Source organism: Xiphias gladius, chromosome 13, assembly GCF_016859285.1.
Source record: "Xiphias gladius isolate SHS-SW01 ecotype Sanya breed wild chromosome 13, ASM1685928v1, whole genome shotgun sequence".
Lineage (NCBI taxonomy): Eukaryota > Metazoa > Chordata > Actinopteri > Istiophoriformes > Xiphiidae > Xiphias > Xiphias gladius.
This window is the reverse complement of record NC_053412.1, coordinates 4,218,076-4,233,788: the sequence shown is the minus strand read 5'-3', so window position 1 is coordinate 4,233,788 and position 15,713 is coordinate 4,218,076. Positions and strand designations below refer to the sequence as shown.

Sequence of the window (15,713 nt, the reverse complement as noted above, 5' to 3'; positions counted from 1 at the left end):
CATCCAGACCTTCCTATGGAGGCAAACCAGGTTAGTGTGTGCCTCAGTGGAAAATTGATAACAGGTGTTTGCCGGCGCCGAAAATAAGAAGGAGGCTCAAGGACCCGACGGCAGCCGCACGAGAAGACACCCGCGTCAGAAATAGATGCACTGGCTCGTTATAGTTCAGCGCGTGAATGGGAAGCCGTGTCACTCGGCGTGTCGGGCCACCGGTGTTGCACCGCATGTTTTAAGCCTGGGGGGGGGGGGGGGCTGCGTGGCGTTGCGCTGCGTTGCGTTGCAAGGTGTTAGCCGTGAAGGGAGACCGGGTGCCCGTCGTATGATGTCGCACCTGTAAAGCGGATTCGCACAGGAAAGTGGGCCGAGCACGCGGAGGGGGTACGTGGACTGGCCGCAGCGAGGGGGACCGTCACGCTTGTGTAAAATGTCACGCACTGTACCTTTCTCTGGGTAACAGAAGAGCTGACACTGGAGGTGTAGTGGTGGAACCCGCATTGTGCATTTTGTTGCTGCTGCTGTGTGTAAATCTCATACGAGCGTGCCTCCATTGTTTGTTTTTTTATGTTTTTCAGTGCATTTCTGCGTCCGAAGTTGGGAAAACAGTATGAGGCTTCCTGTGTGGTAAGTCGTTTCATCATGCCCCGTGCGTGCTGATGGGAAATAATCGCTCCCTTCCCAGTAATCTGTTTTTACCTTAATGCACCTGCAGATCAAGTGGGCTCTTTATTTCGCATTTAGAAAATTAGTTTTTCCCCCTCTTGCTTCCTCCTATTACCCAGGAGCCGGACCTTTTGAAAAACTCATATCCATAATGACACTTTTCCAGATCCCTTTGGATCCAAACAGAGCCGCCAGTGTCTCTCCCAGGGGCATTGAATTGCTTGAGCCCATGTGGGACGTTTAGATAGTCAAAGAAAAAGGCTTTAGTTTCTGGCTGATGTCTCTCCTCCTCTTCTCCCCTGGCTGCCTCCCCAGTCCTTTGAGCGGGTGCTGGTGGAGAATAAGCTCCACGGGCTGTCGCCAGCCCTGTCAGAGGCCATCCAGAGCATCTCCCGCTGGGAGCTTGTCCAGGCGGCTCTGCCTCATGTACTCCACTGCACGTCCATCCTGCTGTCTAACAGGAACAAGCTGGGTGAGGACACGCAGGACACACATTACCGCCGCTTGAGGCATCGAGTTGACAGTCTCATCCAGGTTATCCTCATTCAACAAAACACAAAACTGATGTTACGGGACAGATACAGAACAGCCTGACGTTTCAGTACATCACACTTCTCTATTATGGGAAGCAAGAGCAAAACATGTCTGTTTTTAAATGAAATGTATTTTCTGTCTGGTTCATGTCAGCATCTAAATGCTTTGTAAAAAGGCATTTGAATACATTAACATACACTGACTATTTAAGGCACTTAAATAGATATAAAAGATTAATACGACAGGAGCACTGATAATGAGAAAAAATGTTCCTTGGTCTAGTTTGATTGATAATAGGACCTCGACTATTGATTATTATAATTAGTTCTTAATCTGCTCATTATTTTTTGACTGATCAATTCATTTTTTGGTCCATGTAATGTCATAAAATAATGAAAAGTGATCCGCATATTTTCCTAAAGCCCAAGGTGATGCCTTCAAGATCGCTTTTTTTTTTTTTTTTTTGTCCGATCAGCAGTCAAACACCAAAAGACAATCGGTTTACTATCACGTAAGACAAAGAAATGCAGCAAATCTTCACATTAGAGAAGCCGGAACTAGATGTTACGCACATTTGCCTGAAAAGATTCATCAGTTATTTGTCGATAGATCGATACGTTGACTAACTTACTGTTTCATCTCTAATTGACAAATCTTAACATTATTTGATGTTTTGCTTTGGTAGTGAATATTTACAGGGACAGGTGATAAAGAAAGGAACATGGCATAGTAGTTGCATACTAATGTTTTGCTGTTGGATCGTGTTGAAAATGTTGTCTCTTCACAATGTCATCAAAATCTGACTGCACAATTAAATATTATCGAATTGGATTTAATCATTTTTCTGTCCAATAAGATTGTCATATACCTCCAGTAATATGCTAAAACCCACCCACACCAGCGCCAGAGCTTCATGCTGCCCATTCATCCCTTCACGGAGCAGTGCTCAACATTAACCCCCGACCTCTGACCTCTGACCTCTGACAGGCCACCAGGACAAGCTGGGCGTGGCCGAGACCAAGCTGCTCCACACGCTGCACTGGATGCTGCTGGAGGCCGCCCAGGAGTGCAACCACGAGCCCAGCCTGGGCCACGGCTGGTCCGGGGGCAGCAGCAGCAGCGCCTTCCTTCAGCCTGTGGGAAACCAGGGCTCGTCGCCCGGGGCTCCCGGCTCCTGCTCCGGCTCGGCCCTAGGGGGGTCAGGGCCCCAGCACAGCGGTTCCCTGCTGGAGGAGGATGAGCACGCTCGTACCAAGCTGTTCCACAAGAGCATGGCCACCGTGGAGCTGTTTGTGTTCCTGTTTGCTCCGCTTATTCATCGGATAAAGGTCCGTTGCTTGTGATTTAAATGTGCGCGGCCTTGGATTAGACCTTTATAACAGAATACCAAATTAGTGGGTCACTACTATTCGTTGTTACTGCGCAGCTTTAGTCTTTCATGTCATACAAAGAATGACTCTCTCAGGGAGATCATATATATATATATCATATATATATATATATATATATATATATATATATATATATATATATATATTGGTCATTTTCGAAAGCTTTTTAGGAGCAGATCCATTCAGCTTCTTTCTAAAATGACTAATTTCTCGACAGGCTTTCACACTAAAAGCTCATACTGGACCCTTCAGCGCACACATACTCCAGGTCGCCCTACGACTATTGATCCGTGCGCACAAGCAGACGGAAGAGTCATGTTACAGTACTCTGGGGACTGCACAATTTCCCCGCTGAACAATAAATGACTGTATCTTGCAAACGATCATACCATGATAACAGTTCTCTTTGAAAGAATCCAACAACACGGTGATGTCGAAACATTTCAAGCCACACATTTTCGTTTCAAGTCATATTCCAAGTGGATGATGATTGGAGGGGGTTGAGGAAAAGGGCTAAATGTACAAAACGGCCTCCTCTATGAATGAGATTTCAAATATGTCCCTTTTTTTTTCAGGAGTCGGACCTGACCTTTCGGTTGGCCAGCGGCCTGGTAATATGGCAGCCAATGTGGGAGCACCGCCAGCCTGACATCCCTGCCTTTACTGCACTAATCAAACCTGTGAGAAACATTGTGACAGGTGAAAAAAAGATCCTTACTTACAGCCATGAACATCCATTTTAAGAGTTATTCTACCCCCCCCCCCCCCCGTAATTAAGACATGTAATCTGCTATGCCTGTCTCGACAGCTAAGAGGAACTCCCCAGTCAACAACCAGTGCAGCCCCTGTGGATCTGGCAACCCGGGTCCCATGGTGAGCGAGTGCTTTTAGCTCCGATGTTGATTTCAGATTCTGCCTCCAACGTTGATTGAATGTGCTCAGGCAAGAGTCTGAGGCTTCTCCCCCTCCCCCCCCTTTCAACTTTCCCTCCGGGGCTGGCTGCTGATATTCATTAGCACCAGCCATCCGGGAGCATTAGCATGGTTAGCCAGGGTCATGACAGAAACCTCACTTCAACCCCGGAGCCTTTAATTATCAGGGACTGTCTTTCTGCCTGCTTATCTACCCATCTACAGTATCCGTCCATCTCTCTCTCTCTCCCACCCACAGGGCTTCCAGGTGGTTTGCGAAACCGCCCAATCAGATTCCTCCTCCCCTACGGCTGGAGAGCAGAGCTGTCGTCGTGGTAACTCGGTCGAGAAAGGTGGCCCCTCGCAACAACCCCCGCTGGTCAAAGGCCCTTCCAAGAAGAAGTGAGCACTGTTATTGAAAATACCCTCGGGAAGCAGTGAGATGGGTAGCGTTTGATCATGTGCGCGTCATTGATTTTTGATGTGGGAGTCGTGTAGAAGCGTCATGCCCCTTCAGGTTTGCTGTTAAGCAGGAGGAGATGGTGTGGTCGTAAATTTGGATGGCTTTAATACACTTCTCACTTAAAGAAATAAGGTTAAAAAAAAAAAAGTGCTGCATTTGTTCAGAGGGCAGTACAGTCTGTCAAGCATAGGAATCGTATCTATGTAGACCCTAGATTCAGATGAGGAAAACCCCACAAAATTATTGGAAAAAAAATCAAGATCACAAACAACAGGAGGCAGCGATGTTACATAATATTAGGGATATAGAAAGACGGAATCACAATAGCTAACCGGGAGTAGCAGTGTAGTAAAAGTGAAAGCAGAACTACCACAACTTCAGCCAAGCACGGTGAACTTTCCTACATTCTTTGCTGTAATTTTCCCTCTGTTTCTCAGCATTACTAACAATGCATGAAATATGCAAGAAAGTCATCTTGGTTCTTTTTTTTTTTTTTTCTTGACACATGGAGGAATTTTGGATTATGATGAGAGGATTAATGACGACTGCGGCTGAACCAAAAAAATGTATTTAAATAGGCCGTGTTTCAGTCCCATTTGGATTTTCAGCAGGTCAAAAATATTTAAAAAATGGTTACTAAACCCATATATAGGCTCCATGAAAACAGGTGTGGTTAATCAATCCACAATCCAATCCACCCGGGGTGATAAACGTCAGGTGTGTGAAATGAAGACTCAATCAAACATCCATCAAACAGTAACGCAATAAGGGATGTGAGATAATGTGAGACCACTTGAATTTAAATGCCAGTGCCTCTACACAATGTCAATAAACAAACATGAAACGTGTATGCTGTTAATGTACCGTGTTAACGTGACAGCATCTTTTTGTTTTTAAACGCATATGTGAGATGCGTAGAGGTTGTTTTTTTTCTCCTGCGACATGAACAGGCTTTCATCACAAGCCTGAGAAATCGCGCAGTGAAATCATTTATTAATTATGAGTGCAGATTCTCGATTCTGCTTCCACGGAAGCTTTCAGAAATGAGTCATTTGTACCCGAGAAGCCAGCTGCGGGTCGAAGCGGCGCAGAAGTGCAGTGATTTATCTGTGACCCGCGCTGACACGGAGCTGGTGCCATCATCTTCTTGATGGCTAAACATTTCGCCCTGCGGCACCGTCTGTCGAAAACACTGCACAGCACAGCTCGCTCCACTAGCTAGGGAAGAGCCAGCGTATATGAATAGCTCCTCCTTCCCCTGTGTAATGTGTTGCTCTAAGCAGCACTGGCTCCTCAGCCAGCACACACACACACACACATACAGAGCCTTTGCCTCGCTTGAGCATCAGCACACCCATCTGACATTTGCCCACAATACCGGGGTAATTACGCTGAAGTAATGTGCTACATGTCTAATGCTGGCAGTGTCCCTGACCTGGCATGACACGGCCTGGCTTGATTTTGGTCTGCCCACGGCAAGTCTGGCATTGTTCGGTCTTCACTGCCAGACCAAGGCTCAATCTGCGCTCGCTTTGGCACAAACGAGGCAGGTTTGACGAGTTTGGTTGGCAGCAAACGATAACTGAGTCGGAGATTGTTAACAGACGTTTCCCCAAATCGTACAAAAATCATGGTTCAAAGGTCCTTCCCTGTGCATTACACCGAGGTGTCTGTGACTTTAAAGGAGCAGGTTTTTTTTTAACCAGAAAACTTCAGCTTTTAATCCCATAAAGCACCGTGAATACCGGAAAACGCCAAATGCGCTCTGCAGATAAACACTTCAAAACATTGGCTTTCAGCACATCCTCGCTGGGTGTTGACTGTTTTCATCGCGGCAGATCAGCAATCATCCTGAATCACCCCACCAGTGGGCTGAGAGAATGAGAGTGATGTGGGAGAAGGCGTAGAGAGGTTGATAAGCCATCCATTGCTCATCTCAACTCGTACTGAGGACCAAACAAGTCACTCCAACGCTCCTTATCATCCCTCTGACAGCCAGCGAGTGACTGCGAATCAAAATAAGCCTCAGCCCCCCCCCCCCCCCGAGCTGGTTATATCCTCACACACTCAAACACCAAAGGGTTTTTGAGCCGTCACATGGAAATGTAGGAGGGGAGAGATTTATCCCTATTGTTTGCTGCACACACCCGACGAAGACAGATTAATTGCTTTCTTTATGCGGTGGCAGTGGGAATTTTAAGCAAAAGCCCGAGTAGGATGAGAGCAGGGATAGCAGCAAGAAAGAATTTTGACATTTGAGGGGATTTGAATGTTGGAAGGAATTTATTTCACGCTTTTAAGTTGTTGGATTCCTACTGACCGCCCCAGACATAAGGGCAGGGGCTGCACAGCAGCAGATTTCAATCCAGGGATCTGATCAAATTATCCCCTGAATCCAAAATCTTTTCTTTTTCCTCGTCAACTCAGGGGCCCTGTCGGAGTTTGTATCAAAACCCAGTTGCACACACCCCTCTGCGCCGCACCGCCCAGATATTTCCACCATTAGCTCCTGTGATTAATGCAGCTTACTCATCCCGCGGCGCAGCGTCGCGCGCCGCTCAGCACTGCTGATGCTGAGGCAGTTTCCATGGCAACCGCTGGCTGCTGCATCTCTAATACCGCACGGAGTCGGGGGCTGGGCGCACCGCCTCTCGGAGGGTCCTGGGTGGCTGTCGTCACTCGGTCGCCACGGCAACCTGACACAACAGCAGTAGGCAGGAGTGCGTGTGTGTATGTGTGCCGGCCAGACAGTGAAACATGATACAGCCTCCCTCTGCTGTCCGCTCTCAAAGTGATTCATGTAGATATCGACCATCTCTTCCTGCTCCATTTATTACAACAGCCAAGATTAAATGCCTTCCTCCGTCTCTCCCTCGCTCTCGCTCATCGTATCAATATGGTCCTCCACAGTGTGCAGCGCTCCATACGTTCTGCGGCTCACCAGCCGCTGACCTTCATTCCAGCTTATTTATAGTGGACTCACGTAGGCTTGGCTCCCTCTCTCCACGTTGCTCTTCCAATGATGCTGGAGGGAGGCTCTGCCCTTGTTTATCATCCTCCTTTGATGCATTATTAATGAAGCAATGTGGCAGGAGTTCATGACAGGAATATAACAGGGAAGGCGATAATCCAGTGTAATTGTTGCGTTCGCAGGTAGCGGTGTGACAGTATTGGAGAGCCTCGAAACGCATGCGAAGCGTTCCACTTTGTGTTGCATTTTGGCCGTTTTTCCATTTTTGAACGCTCAGGTTTCTGTCCTGTCGCTGTCACTTCCTTTCAGTACCTCTTAATTGCATCTATTCTCTGCCTTAAACCAATTTGTGTCCTTTCCTTCCATCGCTTCCACGTCGATATCCCTATCTGCCGCTCTCTACCCTTCATTTCACTTGTTTTTACTCCTTGTCCTTTCCACTAAAATACAGCTGCTTGGTTTGGTTGGTCAGAAAACAACACATACAACAACTTATCCAAAGATAAACAAAACAAAAAACATGGAAAATCACACAAATCGTCATGCAATTGCAGTCGCAACATGCCTCAGCCACACATGTCATACAGTGTTATTTTCAAGATAAGTTAGACCACCATAATTTGGCATGTCAGTGATTAAAAAAAAATTTTCTAGGACAATTTTTATAGAATAAAGTAAAAATTTGAAAGGATTTTGTCAGCCCAGTGTTTTTCTTTTTCCTATTTCAATTTGGGATGAATATTTTTGGAAGTTTGCCACTACAGCTCCCACTGCGCTTTGGGTGCAACCAAGAAGCGTAACATGGAGTAACCGACTTCGCTGTGGGCTTCACCTGAGCCTGTTGTTTGGTGTGTATTTGTTAAAGTTTGGGTAAGAAAAGTCATGTTGCGTTAGATACCAGCAGTTTCTGTCTGCGCACAGCTGTAGAGGCAACAATCAGCTGGAGAACTTTTGATACTGATTATAAGTCAAGATCTGAAGTTAGAGCACTTTTTAATATGATTTCAAAGCAGATTAATAGACGTTTATATAGTGGACATCACAGCAACTGGAAAGTTCTGCTGACTCTAACTGTATAAATAATTTCTGTGCTGATAGTTATGTCTCTGTGAAGAATGGATGGGGTTTTTGACACAAAAAGGTTAATCCAGTTAAAACATCCCTGTCTCTTGTTCCAGGACATCAGCCCCTGCTGGCCTGCCAACATCTGTGTCCCAGCGAGCACGTTACGCCACCTACTTTGACGTGGCAGTGCTGCGCTGCCTCCTGCAGCCCCACTGGACGGAGGAGGGCGTGCACTGGGCCCTGATGTATTACCTCCAGCGCCTGAGGCAGATCCTGGAGGAGAGACCTGAACGCACCCCGGAACCCCTGGTCACGCCTCTGCCACGCCCGCGCAGCAGCTCCATGGTCGCTGCAACACCCTCGCTGGTCAACACTCACAAGACCCAGGTAGTGGAAGGGGGACAGTGAGACGGAATCATTTGGACTTCATGAAACAGATCTTTATACTTTAACACACAGTCTAAATGTTATTTTGGGTCTAAATGGCAAAACCTCAACTCATCAAACAAATCATTGAAGCACAACGTTTCCTTGCTGAGACTGTCATCAGGATGCATTCATGTAGTCTTTCTGATGTCCGCGCTGCACTGACCGTTGCGTTATTTGCGTCCTCTGCTGCGTTTTGCAGGATATGAGTCTGAAATGCAACGAAGAGGGCAAATCTCTGAGCACAGAGACCTTTACAAAGGTGTCTCTGACTAACCTCCGTCGACAGGCAGTCCCTGACCTGTCCTCTGACCTGGGCATGAACATCTTCAAGAAGGTCAGAGACAGTTATCCAAATGGGCCCTTGCTAACCTGCTAATTTTTTCTTTATCAGATTAAAATTAGATAAGCAGTATAAATTGGACAAGACATGGAAAGCACTGTTAGCTAGGTAACGATTACAAAACATGCAAAATTGATTACTTTTCTGATGTAATTTTACACATTTTCATTAGAGAAGTATGCAGGACTGAGAGGTTTGTGGTTCTTTCTGGGAAGCCCTTCTCCTCCTGTTCCTTTTCAGTTCAAGAACCGGCGTGAGGACCGGGAGAGGAAGGGCTCCATCCCCTTCCATCACGCAGGAAAGAAGCGTCAGCGCCGTATGGGGGTTCCCTTCCTGCTTCACGAGGACCACCTGGACGTCTCGCCCACCCGCAGCACCTTCTCCTTCGGAAGCTTCTCGGGCCTGGGTGACGATCGTCGAGCTCTCGACCGCGGGGGCTGGCAGGCCACGATCATGGGTATTCAGAGTGCTGTTCATAATGAGAATAGATTGCATGTTACCACTTCACAACCCTTACTTCCCCTCCCCTAAGCTCTCATTTGGTGAGTCAGAGGATTCTGTCTGGATCTAGCTTTCAGCTAGTGAATTAGGTCAGTTCATTAACATTGGTATTTCTTACTAGGTCTCACAGAGAAGTGTGATTAAAATTTGCCAAAGGCACAGGGACATTTATTATTATTATCCAGAGTTTGTGGGGGGGGGGGTTTTAGCTCTCTTTCCATTAACGCACTGCCCCCTTTCACAATTCTGTTATGTATCCACTTAGCTTAGCTTCTTCTTCAAAATAACTCCAATTCCCCAGAGGAAGTTTTCCTAAAATGCCCAATAGATGCAGGAAAAAATGCACGAAGGAGTAATTCTAAAGACATACTCATACAATCAAATATGAGACATAGCTGTTTTAGCCTGCAGTTGAAGCTTTAGCACTATATATTTTGGGCTTGGAAAATGGTTTGGCTTGAAGTATGTCTTTCGTAGGAAACATGAGCATGAAGCATGAAAATCCCAAAAACTGGGGTCACGAGGTTGTCACACACACAAAAAAATTATATGATGTCCAGGTCTTTCTTCAAAAACAGTCAGCTGGCATTTTTATATGTGTGCGTTTGGATCTGTTTGTGTGCGTATTTGATTCAACCTGATAAACAGTATTTATCTGTTGCATCGCTTTCCAGGCAAATTCACACGGAGGGGCAGCACGGACACAGCTGCAGACGCGGACAGCCTGAGCGCCAAGCACTCTCACTCCCACCACTCTCTCCTCAGAGACATGCCCGACCACTCCAACAGCCACAGCGATAACACCGTCAAAGAGGGTACGGAGAGGGCACAGATGTGGTCCGGGGGCTGTTAGTTGAATCAGCAGCTAAGAGCCAGTCGTGACCAAGAAAAGAACAAATTAAGTTATAGAACAAGGCAGAAATGTCAAAACATTTCCCAGAAAATTCGGCACTTAAAGTAGTTTCTTAAACATGAATAGATTTTCAGACACACTTCATACCCATCCGACAACTTTTCCATATCACAAATGAATAGGAAATTGAGGATAACAATTTTAAAGCTCTCATATTGTAGTGCTGGGCAAAATAAACCATATAAAACACCAAGATGATAGAAAATGCTCAGTGCAGCTCCTACAGAGGCTGGCAGACTGTAAGGCTGATATCAAACACACACTCTTAATGAAAATGTAACAAAATAAACAAATTACACACTGCTGCAAGATGAAAGCTGCAATCATATTACTATCCATCAGCTACAATAAAGGGAGGACAGATGCTCCTGGATCCACTGAGGCAGAGCTGAAATAGGACAGGATTATATAACAATAATATTGTTTTGACAATGCTAATTTAAATACAAATAACAGTGCTGACTTTAGACTCTGCCCCACACTGCACCATTTCAATTCACACCCCTGAAGGCACAGCTTTTAGTGTTAGTAACTCTTGATATTGTTAAATCTTGGCTATGTCTTCACAGCAAGGGGAAAACAGAGCCCTCATTTTTGTGTAACGTTAACTTAAAACTAAAACGTAAGCCTTAAAAAACTACCTTAACCATCCTTCAATTTATACACACAACCTTGAACATCAACGAATGTTTTCTTGAAATGAATTCGATACCTCAAGTTTTCCTTTATTTGCAACATTAGGACATTTGGCAAACTGAGGAGCACAGGCACCGTTTAGCACCGTTTTTTGAAAGATCGTATTCAGTTGTTTAACCCTTAATAGTTTCCGTTTCTTACTTTGTGAACACATACGCAGCATAATTAAAGAATAGGATCCAGTCATAAGAGTTGAAAAAAAAAAAATGGCATGGCTGCGGTCACTTCTTGTAATCAGGATACATGACAACATTCCCTCTTCTGTCGCCTAAAGTTCGATCTCAGATCTCCACCATCACCATGGCGGCATTCAACACGACGGTGGCGTCCTTCAACGTGGGCTACGCCGACTTCTTCACCGAGCACATGAAGAGACTCTGTAACCCCGTTGCCGTCCCCGAGCTCCCTGTGGAGCCGCTGGCCTGCGCCAACCTGCCACGCAGCCTCACCGACTCCTGCATCAACTACTCCTGTCCGGAAGAAGGGGAGAACATCGAGGGGACAAATAACTTTGTGCTGAAGAATGGCATGCTGGACCTCACTGTAAGTGATTCAAATGATCCCTAAAGGCAAATACAGTTAAGGGAAGTTATAGCATTTCTGCTGCTCTACTAACCAACAGTCACCAGTGAGAATCTAAACTGAAATAGATGCTTTCTGTTTTTCTGTCTTGGCCCTGCAAAATCTAGAAGATCTCAGTGTGACTGTTCTTTTTCTCACAAATTACCGGTAAACATAACAATTATAGCAGAAGTGATTTCACCGTCAACTCCTCACCCGTATTCCAGGCTGTCCTGCGAGCACTGTATGCTGTCCTCAGTCACGACATCAGCTCCAGGATCTGCGACGTGGCCCTCAACATCATCGACTGCCTGCTGCAGCTGGGCGTGGTGCCCGGCATGGGCAAGAAACTGTCCAAGCCTGACAACAAGGAGAACCAGGAGGCAAGAGCCAAAGACCCGGCCGGTCAAGGCCTCGGGGGAGGCGCCCAGGGAGGCGGCGCAGTCCCAGGGGCAGGAGCAGATGGAGGGGGAGATGGAGGCGGAGGTGGAGGAGGAGGAGGGGGAAGTGGTGGAGGGAGTGGGCAGGGGAGCAAAGATGATGTCAAGAATAACAAAGAAAATGATAAAAAGGTGGGTTCGAACTGTACATCCAGAAAGTGTGGAGGTTATAAATGTAGCGGATATCTAAATATATCATAAAAGTCCCGCGTGCTTATGCTTGCGTCCTACACTCCTCCGCCACGAACAGGAAGAAGGCTCCAGTCTCAGCACCCACCGCCTGGCTCTGACCATGCTGATAAAGATAGTCAAGTCTCTGGGCTGCGCCTACGGCTGTGGCGAGGGGCACCGCGGACTGTCAGGAGATCGCCTCAGGATGCAGGTCAGACTCTTTTCTCTTCATCTCCTGACGTTCGGCTGTGTGTGGTTTCCACAAATCAGCACAGTTTTGTGATGCTTGAGGTGTATTCCTTTTCTATTCATTATTAACCGTATCGCTCCCTTGGTGTGTGATAAAAGTTTCATGAAATTGGAAGGAATCCCGCAAGGGTGATGGGATGGGGTTCGTAGCTTCAGTGGGGAGCAGCTGCAGTTCTATTTCAGTGCTGGTCAATATTTTTTATCATTAGATTAAATGGTGAAGAACTGATGTCTCTAATGAGAATTAATGAACAGTGATGTGCTTAGCACTTCCTGCAAGGAGAGACACTTTTTCTCACTGACTTATTTTTGAAACAGAGCAGGCCAGCTTCCAAAACACTGATTCATGTAAATCGTTCACAAAGCACGGTGTTTCCTGTTCCAACTCTTTTCTTTCAGGCCCAGAACTGCCTGACTAGCCTGTATAAGCTGGACAAGCTGCAGTTTCGCCAGACAATGCGCGAGTATGTGAATAAAGACTCTCTGAATAACATTGTGGACTTCCTGCATGCACTGCTGGGCTTCTGCATGGAGCCCATTACTGACAGTAAGTATGCGGCGTGTGTGTGAGTGGGACTGAATGCAGATTGTAACGCGCGAAAAACATGCAAACACACTGCTAACAAATACAAAAAAAATCAAGATTTGACAAACATTGGATTAGAATGCTAATACTTATATAGGTTAGGATTGATGCTGCAACAAGTTGATAATCTGTGCAGTAAGGCTGCAAGTGATGATCACTTTTATTATTGATTAATGTGATTAATCAATTATTTTTTCAGTTAATAGATTAATCGTTTAGTCTACAAAATGTCAGCATGCACAAAAGTAAGCAAGGCTAGAGCCATGCTAGCAGCTCTGTGGGACTGTACTTGGGCACCGTAGTGCTTTGAGGTAAACATAAAAGTCAGCATGCTAACATGCTCGCAATGACATGCTAACATGCTGATATTTAGCAGGTATAATATTAGCATGTTCACCCTCTCAGTTTAGTGTGTTAGCCTACAAACTTGTTAGTATTTTTTTATAACCAAAGACCTGCAAAACCTACACTCCCATCAGCCTCAGCTATACTTTTACGTTTAGTGCTAATTAGCAAATGTTAGCACACTGACATGCAAAATGGTGAACATGCTAATACTTTTCCCCTACACACCATCAGCAAGATAGCATTGTCATCACGAGCATGTTAGCAATCATAGAAGCATAGAATTTCCGAGAATTCAGCGTGATTTCTCATTAAGTTTCTTGTTTTGGCTGACCAATAATACAAAATCCAAAGATTTTCAATTTACAATGATATAAAACAGAGAAAAGCGGCAGATTTTCACATTCGAGAAGCTGGAAGCTGGGAATGTTTGGCGGCTTTGTTTTGATAAATTACTTTATGATTGGTTGATCCATTTTCAAAACAGTTGCCGATTAATTGACTCATGTTTTTGGTAAAATTATCCCTATTCAAAACTATGTCCCACCCAAAGGTCCAATGTGGGTGCTACGTTTCAGATGAGTACAAGTGACAAGCTTGACATTTTTGACAAGTCTTATGTTCAAGTGTGGTTGACGAAGCTGAATTGTAATACTGCAGTCTCACCCCGCACTTTGACTTTGCATTCCAGCGCTATCTCTGTTTATATATCTGTTTTTTTCCCTTCCTCCTTCCACTTGTCTCTGCTCGTCGCTGTCCCTTTTTGTCGTCCTCCTCCCGCTTCCATATTCCCTCTTTTTCTTCATCCACCTCAATGAGCTGAATCCTACCTTCCTTACTCACTCATCCATTCTGTACACTTGCCAATCCGAAGCTTTGCCCATTACATCTCTGCTCAATCAGTGGCTTTATCGCTGAGCATTCAGACAGACTGTACCTGCCAATTCAGTTTTGCGCTGAAAATTTTTAGTATTTTCCACATTGTAACTACGCTCGCCACAGTCATATCATCCAAAATACTGTAGAACTGGCAAGTTACTGAACTGATGAGTGTTTTAATTCTGAAAGTGAAGAGGGCACCTTGTTTAGTTTTTTGGTGTGTGTGTGTGTGTGTGTGTGCGCGTTATTTTCGCGAGCGGCAGTCTGTGTGTGCGCGTCTCAAGTTCACCTCCGTGCGGAGGTGGGGTGCCGCATCCTTTCTGACACCACGTACATGTCTGTGCTGGCCTGATGTCAATCAACTTGTGCCCCGCCTCTTTTCTCTTGCAGAGTACGGCAGTGCAGGTGAGAGGTCCAGGAGGGCGAAAAAAAGAAACATCGGTAGATACACATGATCAATAATCAATAACAATCAATAATTTTAGCAGTAAGATGAATATACTCACCTAATCAGACCCTTCCCTAGGCACCGCTTCCATCGCTGCACCCCTCACTTTGTCCGAAAGTGACAAAACTCGCCTGCAACTCCAAAAGTTTCACTTGTATGATTAAATTTGGTTTTTATAAAGCTTATATTTTTTGCATAGACAATAAGTTTCATCTAACTGGACCAAGAGAATAAGCCCCCTACTTGTTTGGTTTTATAGCAGGCCTTGGTCACTTGCATGTATTCCTTACCCCCCTCCTAGAATTCTTTTCAGTTTGCTTCTCCCCCATTTGCTTTATGAACCCTTTTCCTTTGCCCCCCCCCCCACCACCACCCTCCCTTCCCTCCCTGTTGTATGGGCTCATTGTTTTTTATACTCAAGCTGGTCAGCTGTCAATTATGTTCTCCCCCCGTTGACTAAACCACCCCCTGTGTGATCCGTGGTCTCTCTCTCTCTCCCGCCTCCCTGTTGCTTCCAGACAAGGCGGGCTTCGGGAACAACTTCACCACGGGAGACAACAAGTCCGTGGCCCAGAACATGGAGGCGGTGGTGGTGGGCTGCATGTTCAAGTCCCTCATCACCCGCTGCGCCTCGACCACGCACGAGCTGCACAGTCCCGAGAACCTGGTGAGTGGTGTGTGAAATCATCCGTCCATCTGCCTCTCTCTGCCTGTGTTTATTTCTCATTTTCCCTATCAGTCTCTGTGGCTCTCCCTTGATCCAGTCCTTGCCTCACGTACCAGTTGCGCTGCCCTTAGATTCAGACACTCACATTTCTTTTTGCATAATGTTGTAGTTGAATTATTAATGGTTCATTTTGTACTGAGGCTAAGGAAGAAAAATGATTTATGCTGCCTTTGTTATAGATGATGAATTGGACACGATGTGTACTTCATCACACTCTGTTAATAAAGACATTAGGCCATTCTCTGTTCTTTCCCGGAACCGATAAATTATTATTATTATTTTTTTTTTTACAAATCGCCAGACAATTTATATTTTATTGTGATTAATTGTAAACATCGTCACTGACACCTATTACAGCAACCTGTAAAGACATACTCTATGCTGAAATGCTGAAATAGACTTGTCACAAGAAAAAAAACCAAACAGCCAGGAC

General features: G+C 45.6%; 2 protein-coding genes across 2 annotated transcripts in view; both read left to right on the top strand.

Moving 5' to 3' along the window:
* The window catches only part of LOC120798059 (protein unc-80 homolog), a 4,682-nt gene extending 305 nt beyond the window's left edge, over positions 1-4,377 (top strand). Inside the window, exons 1-7 of the mRNA XM_040142053.1 lie at positions 1-30; positions 573-621; positions 976-1,132; positions 2,182-2,522; positions 3,161-3,284; positions 3,394-3,458; positions 3,756-4,377. The exon at positions 1-30 is cut by the window's left edge and continues 305 nt beyond it. Coding sequence (XP_039997987.1) covers positions 1-30; positions 573-621; positions 976-1,132; positions 2,182-2,522; positions 3,161-3,284; positions 3,394-3,458; positions 3,756-3,902 — 913 coding nt within the window. The 3' untranslated portion in view covers positions 3,903-4,377. The remainder of the gene's footprint in view (positions 31-572; positions 622-975; positions 1,133-2,181; positions 2,523-3,160; positions 3,285-3,393; positions 3,459-3,755) is intronic.
* Positions 4,378-7,731: 3,354 nt separating this feature from the next.
* Positions 7,732-15,713, top strand: part of LOC120798371 (protein unc-80 homolog) — a 42,322-nt gene continuing 34,340 nt past the window's right edge. The window contains exons 1-11 of the mRNA XM_040142622.1: positions 7,732-7,736; positions 8,109-8,382; positions 8,624-8,758; positions 9,005-9,221; positions 9,940-10,080; positions 11,149-11,417; positions 11,663-12,007; positions 12,126-12,257; positions 12,695-12,842; positions 14,496-14,546; positions 15,072-15,220. Of these exons, the coding sequence (XP_039998556.1) occupies positions 7,732-7,736; positions 8,109-8,382; positions 8,624-8,758; positions 9,005-9,221; positions 9,940-10,080; positions 11,149-11,417; positions 11,663-12,007; positions 12,126-12,257; positions 12,695-12,842; positions 14,496-14,546; positions 15,072-15,220 (1,866 nt within the window). The remainder of the gene's footprint in view (positions 7,737-8,108; positions 8,383-8,623; positions 8,759-9,004; positions 9,222-9,939; positions 10,081-11,148; positions 11,418-11,662; positions 12,008-12,125; positions 12,258-12,694; positions 12,843-14,495; positions 14,547-15,071; positions 15,221-15,713) is intronic.